The 12,315-nt window shown below is 35.1% G+C and overlaps 1 protein-coding gene across 19 annotated transcripts in view; it reads left to right on the top strand.

Annotated features, from left to right (window-relative positions):
* ADGRL3 (adhesion G protein-coupled receptor L3) overlaps positions 1-12,315 on the top strand; it is a 787,514-nt gene that overhangs the window by 659,024 nt on the left and 116,175 nt on the right. For all 19 annotated transcript variants that reach the window (XM_059670118.1, XM_059670097.1, XM_059670081.1 and 16 more), the window contains 2 exons: positions 8,210-8,393; positions 9,605-9,727. In XM_059670118.1, coding sequence (XP_059526101.1) covers positions 8,210-8,393; positions 9,605-9,727 — 307 coding nt within the window. The remainder of the gene's footprint in view (positions 1-8,209; positions 8,394-9,604; positions 9,728-12,315) is intronic.

The following is a 12,315-nucleotide window of genomic DNA, read 5'->3' as shown; positions in this document are numbered from 1 at the left end:
ATTTTCTCTCCTATTGTTAGCATTTCTGGGTCATCAGTTCTTCTCCCTGTACTCAGTTTATCTGGAAAATGTCAGACATATCAATGGCTTTAATAAGCTTACATAAATTTATGATGCCTAAAGCTCGATGTCAGATATTTGAGTAACCTGAAGGCAGAAGGGGTTAAGAACATTACCCCAAAATATGCTACTTTGGCACATTGATTATTTTGAGATGAAGTCCATTGAGAAACAGTAGATATTCTCCCTCTTTCTGTCTAAAAGCAGATCATAAAATTTCCCACGTACCAGCAAGAAAAGAACATTCTTATCACCAGAGACAGGCAGTCAATGCCAAAATGGATCTTTGAAAACAAACATACTAAAATAACTCTTATCTTCCATTTGATTCCCCTATGTATTTTCTAGTCACTTTCCCACAATTTACTGCTGCTAGAAGCTTAAACCTTTTTTATTTATCTTGCCACTTCACAATCTGTCATTCTTTGTTTTAAAAAGTATATAAGCTGCCAGTCCAACCCGATTCCTCAGGTCTTCATTTTTCCTGTGAAGGTTCCTGTGTGTACATAAAAATATTTAATAAAATGTTTGTGCTTTTCTCCTGTTAATGTATCATGTCAGCTTAATTCTCAGGCCCAGTCACAGAACCTAACAAGGAAAAGATCAGGTTTTTCCTCCCCGACAAGGCTTATCTAGGCCTTTGTAATCAGCACCCTTCAAGTCCTTTGCATTCAAAATAGGCACTCTGAATTCATCATGTTCAGCGCCCTCTTCCCCCACATGCACTTATACTGTCTATCTTTTAATGAATGGAAATTTGCTCCTCTTCCTTTATTCCCATTTTAAGTGTCACCTTATTGCCTATTTCCAAATTCTGTGCACCATACTTTTTTATTGCTCTCTCCAACTGACTTCAATTAATCAACAAATCATTTTAAATATCTTTGGAATATCAAATTTCTCCATCTGCAGAGCCAGAATGCATGGGTTTTAACCCTGGCTCTGCCTTATGTTAGCTAATTACCCTTTAGCAAATTACTTCTCTGTGTCTCAATTTTCTCACTGCAAGATGAGGATAATAATCATATCTACCTCATTGAGTTATTGTCAAAATTAAAGGAATTGATGCATAGAAAACATTCAGATGAGAGTCTGGAACACACTCAATAAAAATTAGCCATTATAACATATCACTTCCCTACTTTTAATTTTCAGTGACTTGTTACCTTTAAGAATTGCAAGTATCTTACTTAACATGGCTTGAAAGCCTCTTTGAAAGTGAGCTTTCACTCACTAATCTAGCCATTGAACCCTTTGCACTCTTTGCTCTTCCATAAGGAATTGTTCTCAATTCCTCTGAGGTGCCTATTGTCTCTCACCGCTGTACCTATAAGCACATGATCTACCCCTTGCTTGTCTAGGTAATGTGGAATTTAAGTTTGGAATTATACTTCATGAGCTTTCCAAGACAGAGCTTGAACCCTGTGTTTCCACCATTATAATGCCTGGCATGCTGCATCTTAATTATTTGTGTAATTGTCTGGCCTCTCTATATTGTCATCATTTTGAGGGAGAAAGAATGTATCTGTCTATCTTTCAGCATTCCAATTGAAAACACTTTGTTAATATTTGTTGAATGAACGTTGAGTTAGCAAGAGGTTTGAATCAAGTTTATAGCTCCATTTTATTCCTGTAACACAATATAGATTTATTTGGCAGCATTCAATCAATTTAAATCTACATGAGATTTATAAAATAAATCAATTACAGCTTGCTGAAAATAATACATTTTTAAACAACAAGAGGTCTCTTGAAGAGACAGAGTGTTTTCTGTGAAATTTTAGTTTTATCTTGTTCCACTGTTAAAGGTTCTTCTTATCATGTTAAGGTCAGTTGTATCTAATTTTAATTAAGACTTGAAAATGCCAATACTTCTCTGTAATATAAAAGGGAGCTCAGAGATTAGTAGTTTTTAGATGCTTAATAATGTTAAATGACAATGATTATAAAAAGAACCTTAGGTTTATTGATCAAATGTGTAAATATCAGTCACTCAACTTGACTTCTAATAAAAAACCTGCAAGTTCAAAACTGTTTTTAAAGACTCTTCCAACACTTGACCTTTAAAATTTTTATTTGAATCAATATCTAAACATAAGTACACTGTGCCTATTCAGTAATGATTTTAAACGTGTGCTCTATTTTATTTTATCCTCAACAGATAAACTTCATATCAAGAATTAAAAAAATGAAGAATAAAAGAAAAGTTGTTTTTACTTTTTCAAATTATAACTAAATATAAACTATATATAAATATAGTCAGAAAATAGGAGATGAGAGCAGAGGACACCTGAAAACTTATTTTTCTTTTTCTACATATGCTGAGATTTTATCATGAAGAAAAATATTTAAGAGCACTGTATATAAAATATATAGTAAAACTAAAAACAATGCTCAGCAAAATGATTTCAGTATATAATGTTAAAGAAATATTGCATTCTGGAGAATACATCAAAAACCATAGATGTGGAAATAAAGAGTAAAATAAAATTTCTAGGCAGTGTTCAAAAGAATGTCAGCAATGTATTGTTTAAATTTACCTACTCATACGAAATCATTGTTCTTTACTTTCTAATACGCTGCCTAATAACACTTTGCATATTTATAAAATTTTGTTTTGTTTTAACACATAAGAATGTTAAAAAAATGAACTTATATAGAATTTATTTCCCAATTTGTTATTTTTCTTGGCTTCATATCAGCTCTCCAATCATTCTTTGATATGTTTTTAGAGGAAATTTTGCTTTAAGGGAGCTGTAAACATATAACTACTTTACATAAAAATTTTTAATGACAGTACATTTTCTATAGTAATGCCCCAAATTTTATCATACTGAAGTTCTTCAAAGATCTGGCTTCTACCTACCATTTTTCTACCATATTCACACTCTTTCTGTGAACCATACATTTTCCTTATCCAAAACCCTACTCAGGTTCTATCCTTTTTTTAAATCATCAACTTGCTTTTTATGTCCTTTAGCCTCAAATTTCCTCATCATAATCAAGTCAAGTTTATTCATCTCTTAGGGTCTAACTCAAAATCGAACACCTTTGGGACCTTTTCTTCATCCTCTTCAGCAAGAATTTCTCTTTTGTTCCATTTGCTGTAAGTTTATAGCTCTATTTTGTGCTGACCTGTGGCCCTTAGGCAAACTGAGAGTACACTGTACATTTTCCATCTCTTTTCATCAAAGGATGAATTCTCTAGTTCTTTGCATAGCATACATATCTTACATATTTAATAAAACCTCATTGAATTATATTGAAAGTGAGCTTTGATACACTTAACATTTTGGAATATATTGTTGTGCATAGTGGTCCACATTAACTACAGTAATGTGTGGTTCTGCTTTTCTCCTTGAACTCTGGTTGTCTCCTTAATTCCCTCTAACTCAGCTTGCGATCTTCCCATACCATGGTGGTGTATCCGAGCACTTTAGTCTTTCAGAAGACTTCTTAGGAGACCTGGCAAAAAGTTCCAGATCTAGAAGAGAATGCTTTCAATTTTCCTATTGTATATAAGGCATTAATGATTTGATAGTAAATGTAGGTTATCTGTTTAGTGGGCATTTATTGAATATCCAAAATATCTCCAGGCACTAAAATTTCCCCAGGGAAAACACAAATGAACAAGATCTCTTCCCTGTGAACATCATGGTCTAGTCCCGTGGTTGGCAAACTGTGGCTCGTGAGCCACATGCAGCTATTTGGCCCCTTGAGTGTGGCTCTTCCTAAGCCTTAGGAGTACCCTAATTAAGTTAATAACAATGTACCTACCTATATAGTTTAAGTGTAAAAAATTTGGCTCTCAAAAGAAATTTTAATCGTTGTACTATTGATATTTGGCTCTGTTGACTAATGAGTTTGCTGACCACTGGTAGTCAAAAGCCAGACTTTTCTTGAAGGACAGATCTAAAATAGTCATTTGATAAATAAATATATGGCACTTGCCCTAACCGGTTTGGCTCAGTGGATAGAGCATCGATCTGCGGACTCAAGGGTCCCAGGTTCAGTTCCGGTCAAGGGCATGTAACTTGGTTGCAGGCCCATCCTCAGTAGGGAGTGTGCAGGAGGCAGCTGATCGATGTTTCTCTCTCATCGATGTTTCTAACTCTCTATCCCTCTCCCCTCCTCTCTGTAAAAAATCAATAAACTATATTTAAAAAAATAAATATATGATACTTCAGGTAATAATACATGGTACAGAGAAAACAAACCAAGTGATAGATTTAATAGTGGGGGGATTCTTTTTAGATATACCGATAATGGAAGGCCTTATTGAGCAGTTGGTAACTTGAGCTAAAACCTGGATGAGCTTATGATTAAAAAGCTCATCTTTAGAAAAATTCAACAGTGGTAAAGTTATGTATCTTTTCACAAGGCATTCATTTGATTTGAATCTTAAGTTTGTTGGTTTTCAAGTGAAGGGCCAGGGATAGGTGAGTCCCCAGGTGATCCTGCGTGCCTCGTGTGAGATGTACTGCTCTCCTGGGTAGGAAGTGACATTGACGCTTCTCACCATAGATCCTTGTATGTATTTTTGCAAAGGCCTCCCAGCTTATTTCACAAGCACATGCTCTTTAAATAATGACAACAGATGTTTTGGGGAAGATATATAGCTAGTTTTCTCCCCAAATGTTCCACAATAGTTATAACAACTAAATCCTCCCCCTTTTGAAATATGTACAGTACAGTGTGGTTATATAGGTTACAATGAGTTAAGCATACAATTATATGAGTAAAACTAGTCAAATGATTTGCTTAAGATCTGAATAATTATAAGAGGTCCAATAATGTTGTGTAAAGCAAAAATATGCCCAGAAGAATATGGTATGTCCATGATTTTGGTTTGAATTGAAGTGATTTTTGACACTTTCTAATTTATATTTGATTTTTAGAAACAGTCAAAAGTCACTTTAGAGTCTAGTCAATAAACCATATCATGAGAATAGTATAACCTAATAGTGGATGTCCCTATCTAGCCTCATACTGAAACATAATGAAACTAATTTTCTTGTGTAGTTGATTTGTTAAAAAACATAAATTTGTCTGAAGACACACTGACTTTGGTGGCAGAAGTAGAATGCAAATTTCCAGCATCCATTTCCTATTCACTTGCTGGTAATTTTTAAAAGATAATGAGCCCTGGCCCAGTAATTCAGTTGTTTAGAGCATCGTCCTAGTATGTCAAGGTTGCGGGTTTGATTCCCCATAAGGGCACATAGAAGAATCATCAATGAATGCATAAGTAAGTGGAACAACAAATTGATGTTTCTCTCCCTCTCTCTCCTCGCTGGCTCTCTCTCTATCTCTCTCTCTCTCTCTCCCCCTTCCTCTGTTTGTCTCTAAAAGCAGTAAGTAAAAAAAATATTTAAAGAGATAATGAAGTTAGTTAGTATTTATTTTCCGGCAAGGATATTGTTAATTAAATTTATTTCTCAAAATTTTAGGTAATTTCAATCTGTAAGTGTCCAAACCATTAGGTGACTTTTTCCCTCATATCAACACATTGAGAATATACATTTACTTAAGATAAATTTTGGACTGATCTTATTTTCTTCCAAATTTAGAATGTAAATTTTAGGTCAGAAAAATATTTATAACAGCAAAGAGAAATCAGTGAGAGTTGTTAAACATTAAAATGATGCCCCAGTACCTCACTTTAAATTTCTTGAACATTTCCCATTCAATTTGGTTCTACATATAGTTAGACCAGCGGTTCTCAACCTGTGGGTCCCGACCCCTTTGGCGGTCAAACGACCCTTTCACAGAGGTCGCCTAAGACCATCCTGCATATCAGATATTTACATTACAATTCATAACAATAACAACATTACAGTTATGAAGTAGCAACGAAAATAATTTTATGGTTGGGTCACAACATGAGGAACTGTATTTAAAGGTCCAGAAGGTTGAGAACTACTGAGTTAGACTCATTTCTTCGTAACCAGATAAAATTAACCTGTTTTTAAAGAGATGGTGTTGACCTTATAAAAGCTATGTAAATGACTAGTTTGACAAAATGTTTTTTGATCAGAGATCATCATTTGTGGGTAAAAATTTATAAATGTATAAATGTATAGGAAAACAAAATATAGATATCCTTTTACCATTGGTGAGTTGTGACTATTTAATTGGCCTTCATTAAATTGGTAACCGGGAAATGTCAGCAATCGTTGGAAAGCTTAAACAAGTTGTGCTAATTATAATGTTATCATTAAGATTTACTTACTTGAGGGGTATCATTTGCAGATAACAGGTTAGTTTGTTCAAGCCTTTGAACACACATTACGAACTATTTAATACGTATGTTGCTATACCCTCCCACTCTCTGAGTTGATCAGAGTTGTTTCCTTTTCTTTAGTTTTTTAATTTAAAAAATGAAAAGTAATAAAGACCAGAATAGAAATATTATTATCTTCAGAGAAATATTCCCTAGGGTGAGGTTAAAATGAATCAGTGTAGGATCATTGACTAATGTTAAAATGGCTGCTCCTGAAAGAACAGGCATAGCTTGCATGTGGGATTTTCAGAGCATTTCTAATTAATTCAGAGGATCATCCAATCCCAAAGAGAATACTTCCTTGCACTACAGAGTGGTGTTCTCTATTTGGCTTTAGAAAATACTGAACTTATTTTTGTTTGTTTCTGTTCTATCTGGCACCACCTATCTGGCATATCCTGTTGGTGTTGGCGTTAGAGAACTTTCTGGAAAGCAGGTCATTTTGTTGTGAACTGGAGATGCTTTTGTCTGGCTTCCAGGTCGTGTTTTAAACTCAGAACAAATGACAGAGCTAAGCACACTAGGTGAAAATTCCCCTTCCTTAGACTCATGAGGAAAAAAATTTTTAATGATGCATAGTACTCACCTAGGACTATTACATAAAAGTCTAGTGAAATCGATTTTTGGCCAGAACTTGGAATAGCTGGGAAGAATATCAAGAAAAGCAACTTTTATCAAAAGGCAAATGAGTTTTTGAAGCTGGTGTTAATTGGCAGCCAAGGTGTTTCATTATGAAGCTGAATGTTTAACAGTTGTTCCTTGGTTACTATGAAAACCCCAGCCAGCAGAACACACTGCAGTGTATGCAGTGTCTGTTTCTCCAATCTCTCCCAGCCCCTCTACGAACTTGTCAATAATGGGAGGCCTGTTTTAAAGCTCCTGTGTGCTGCCTAGAAAGTGCTTGTGTTGGCTGTTTATTCAACTTTTATTTCTGGAAAAGATGGGTATTTCATAATCAAAGGGTTCAGGGAGGATCACTTTCAAACTTCAGATGTTGTATTTTTCTATTTTGCAATCCTCTATGTTTGAATGAAACCTTAAGCAGATCTTACTGGGAAGACTGTTTTTCCTTTGTAACCTAGAGCATAAAGCTAACCACAGGAAATATACAAGTTATAACTACAGAGGTGATTCTTTTGGATAAAGCCATGTGAAATGTGGTGCTTTATCTCTATGTGTGAGTGTACCTACCGCTGCTTTTTTTAAGGAAAAACACCTGAGGGCCCTACATAGCAAGTTCCCACTGTTTATTCCCCTGCCCAACAGTAAACAGTGTGAAGGTTTCTCTCCACACATCACAGAGCCAAAGCCCCTGGGAGCATGTATACTTTGATATTTTCCCCATTCTGACATTTTACCAGCTGGCGAAGAAAAAAGTTGATTTGCTCAGTGAGGCCTCGACCTATAGGCAACACATTCTTTTATTGGCCTATCTTAATTAGGCATCCTCTTAATTTCTCTTGTGTTCAGCATCTAGTTTTATGGTGATGTATAGAAAAAAAAATTGTTTTCTGTGGCAGATGTGATACAGGTGTCGGTTTAAATTACTTGCCAACAGTTCACCAGCCAAATAATTTAAAGTCTTCTTGAAGCCTTGCTGTTGATTCTAAGAAATAAGCATGGCTGTATCTGTTGTCCTTTCAAAGCAAAAGCAGGTTTTCCTCTTGCCTTGCAAAGTCTCAGCTCGGGTTTTTACAGAACAAAATAATGAACACTTCTGCTGCGGCATGTCACAGGGGAGGCTGGGACAATACCGAACTCGCGCACACCTCTGATCCTTGCTTGCCGGGCAACATGTACGCCTGGATTTCTGACAGCTCCGCGGGTCCACTGGAGACCTCTGTCATTGTGTTCATCCTCTTGTAGGCAATGGTCGAGACAGTTAACAACCTCCTTCAGCCACAAGCCTTGAACGCGTGGAGAGACCTGACGACAAGCGATCAACTCCGTGCAGCCACCATGTTGCTTGACACCGTGGAGGAAAGTGCTTTTGTGCTGGCTGATAACCTTTTGAAGACTGACATCGTCAGGGAGAACACAGACAATATTCGTAAGCGGCCTCTGTTGTAGAGAAGGGCCAGAGACCCTTGGACAGCAGGAGAGGGGAAAGAAAAAAGTATCGGTGGTGGCCTAGATATTATGAATAGTACTCTGTTCTTTTTCTGTCATTAAAAGGATATCACCTGTCATTGGCTGAAAGGGCCCTCATAATCATGTGTGTTATCCTCCTTTGGACATTCCAGTATTGGGTATATTAGCCTCGGCTCACTTACAGTGAGGTTCATTTAATTTTTTTTAAATGTATATTTCTTTGTGTGTGATTACTTACAGTAATCTCTCTCTCACACACACACACACACACACACACACACACACACACACACACACACATACAGTGGGGCCTTGACTTACGAGTGTCCCAACTAATAAGTTTTTTCAGATACCAGCTGCCTCTTGGCCAATTATTTGCATTGAGTTGATAGAGTAATTTGAGTTAACGAGCTCCTTAATGAGTTCCTTAACGAGCTCAGTTTCAGAACAAATTAAACTCGTAAGTCAAGGCCCCACTGTATATGTATGTGTATATATATATATATATATATATATATATATATATATATATATATATAATACTATTTAAAAATTTATCCTCCTAAGACAGGGCTTATGGGTTACTTCAGTCATAATAGGAGTATCTCTGAATTACATACTGTAAAGAAATCATTCATTAAGTTAGGGGTTAAAACAGTTTCTGATAACTGTGTTATTGGCTCATAGGAGTATAAATCTATTTTTATTGTGTATAGGGATGTAGCTGATAGTTTTATTTCAGAAGAATTGATAAAGCTGTTTCAAACTTATTAGATTTAAATATAGATCAATATTGATATAATACTGCAGCTCTAGATTATAAAGGTATTTATATCTAATTCATAAAATAAAGATAATATTTTAAAAATAAACTTTAAGTCGATGACAAAGTATACAGATGTGAGCTGGAATTTTAATTCTTTTTTACTTTATAACTGATACATCTGAATTCTTATTTACCTGACATTCATTGTTTATTTGCTTTATTTTGAAGAAACCATATGATTATAAAATCATACTTTCTAAATAAAAGGTTGAACTACTATAAAGCATGACAAATAGAACATTAATTCCAGTGTTTTGACTTCAGGACTATTTCAGTGATCTAGAAAACCACCTTAGCTTTGCAATATTTCTCAGTAAGCGCTGATATCTCTTTGCCATTGACAGAGTTGGAAGTTGCAAGGCTGAGCACAGAAGGAAACTTGGAAGACTTAAAATTTCCAGAATCCATGGGTCATGGAAGCACCATCCAGCTTTCTGCAAATACTTTAAAGCAAAATGGACGAAATGGTAGGTTAGAGTCTGTTTGTTAAGCTTGATAGAATGAAACTTATCGATGCATTGCTTCTTGGCTTGGAATTTTAAATGTGCTGTTCAAAACCTGATCTCCTTCTCATCTGCTGTCTCTCTCCTCTCATCCACTGTAATCATTCTCCTGCACTTCCTCCTCTTTCTGTCACCTGCACCAACAATAGAGAAATTATATTTGTTCTACAAAATTCTCAGATTTGGAAAGTGTTTTGTTACTTTTCAGTATCAGTAAAATGTCAGAAAGTTGAATATGAGGGAAATTAATGAACAACAAATCCAGATAATTTTTTTTTCCTTGAAAGGACGAACTTACTAACTTGTCAGATTGGCTTTCAAAAACTTGTAATGAAAATTTTACTTGTAATTTTAAAATTACATGTTTTTTCCTTAGTCACTTATTTTGAGGGTGTGTCTATGTTTTTCTTTCACAAAAATTTCCTGTGAGTAGGTGCTTTTGGGGAATGGAACTGGTAAAAGAGGTCAGTGTAGTGAACAGGGATAAGTTCACTGAATAACTTTAATTTGATGAAAATTAAATAAGTAATCTCATAAAGAATGTATATATCAAGCCTCCCTAATACTAATGTAAAAATTTATTTTTGTCCAAGGAAGTGAGAACCTTTAACCCAGTGGCTCTCAACCTTCCTAATGCCGCGATCCTTTAATACAGTTCCTCATGTTGTGATGACCCCCAACCATAAAATTATTTTCGTTGCTACTTCATAACTGTAATTTTGCTGCTGTTATGAATCATAATGTAAATATCTGATATGCAGGATGTATTTTCATTGTTACAAATTGAACATAATTAAAGCATAGTGATTAATCACAAAAACAATATGTAATTATATGTGTGTTTTCCGATGTGAAAGGTTCGTTCGACCCCCAAAGGGGTCGCGACCCACTGGTTGAAAACCACTGCTTTAACCTGTTAGTGATCGTAAGATAACTTCAAGTCATAGTGATTAACTCAAAGCTAAGGTTTCAGATTGAAGGGTGAATAGATTTTTGTTTTGTTTTTTAAATAGCATATTAAATAATTTCAAGAAAAACAAATTATGTTTGTTGTCAGCCGAACAAAATTTTTTTGTAAGTGTTGGAAATCTTATAAGACTGAAGTTATAAATCTTTATTATGTTGCTAATTTGACAATGTGAAATTTGAGGCAGCAATAAGATCTCATATAAAACAAAATCAGTTTCCTGTATTAGCTTCCTGACTGGTTTCCCTCCTTTACTCTTGCTCCCAAACATAAATTCTGTTGACAGAGGTTCTTCCCCAAACATAAACCTTGCCAGTTGTATTTAGAATGACATCAAATGACTTAACCAATGCTATCACATGTTATTACCTGGTCCACTTCCTTCCTGCCTCGTGTGCATCACTTTACACCTGTCTTTAGCATGCACTCTGTGATCCGGACAGTCTAGTCTCAATTCTTTATTTTTATTGCGATATAATTGACATGTAACATTATACTAGTGTCAGGTGTACAACACAATGATTTGATATTTGTATGTATTGCAAAATGAACAGTACAGTAAATCTTGTTAACATCTATCAACACACAATTACAATTTGTTTGGTTTTTTTTGAGAACTTTTAAAATTTACTCTTAGCAACTTCCAAAATAGGCAAGACAGTGTTATTAACCACAGTCCTGTACTGTGCCTTTTGCTCCCCTTTACCCGCACTTCTATTCTCTTCCCCACCACCCACCTCTGGGAACCACCCTTCAGTTCTATGAGTTGTTTTTATCCTAAGATTTTGCATGTCAGTGAGGTCATGCAGTATTCCTTCTCTGTTTGACTTATTTCACTTAGCATAGTGCTCTCAAGATTCAGCCAAGTTGTCATAAGTTACAATATTTCCTTTTCTTAAAAACATTAGTAGTCAGGGCAATATCTGACTCTTGTTGGACCAATATGAGTTCATAATAGAAGACTTGACTTATTTTAAGAAAGGAAATATGGAAAAAAAATTAAAAGATGGTTACTTTTACAGAGGATTGTCATAGGGAAAACGTAAGGTGGAAGGATGTATGGAAACAGTCACCTTAATAAAACATAATTGAGTTTTAAAACATAAAAATTTTGAATCTTTGTATTTATGTTTTACTGCAATTGAAATATAATTTACATGTAATATAATTCATATAACCTTAAGTGTTTAGCTGGATGAATTTGACAGTTGTACTTATCCTCTGAAATATAAGATACGAATCTCTTCTTTTACCCAGAAAATTCCCTGGTGCCTCTTTCCGTTCTGCTCACACCTTGCCCCACCTGATGAAACTACTTTCTTTTCATTACTATTTGTATAGATAACTCTTGCCTGTTCCGAGCTTTTCTATAACTGAGTCACACACTGTGGACTCTTTCCTGTGGGTATTCTCTCACTCAGTATTTTTGGGATTCAGTCATGATGCTCCATGTGTCAGTAGTTTGTTCTTTATTGATGCATAGTATATTCCATTGTGTTAATATACTATAATTTATTCTCATTTTGATAGGTTTTTAGTTGTTTCCAGTTTGGTGCTATTATGAATAAAGATGCTATCAACATTC

This window comes from Myotis daubentonii, chromosome 1, assembly GCF_963259705.1.
Source record: "Myotis daubentonii chromosome 1, mMyoDau2.1, whole genome shotgun sequence".
NCBI lineage: Eukaryota > Metazoa > Chordata > Mammalia > Chiroptera > Vespertilionidae > Myotis > Myotis daubentonii.
The sequence above is the reverse complement of the archived record's forward strand: the minus strand, read 5'-3'. Positions and strand labels throughout refer to the sequence as shown.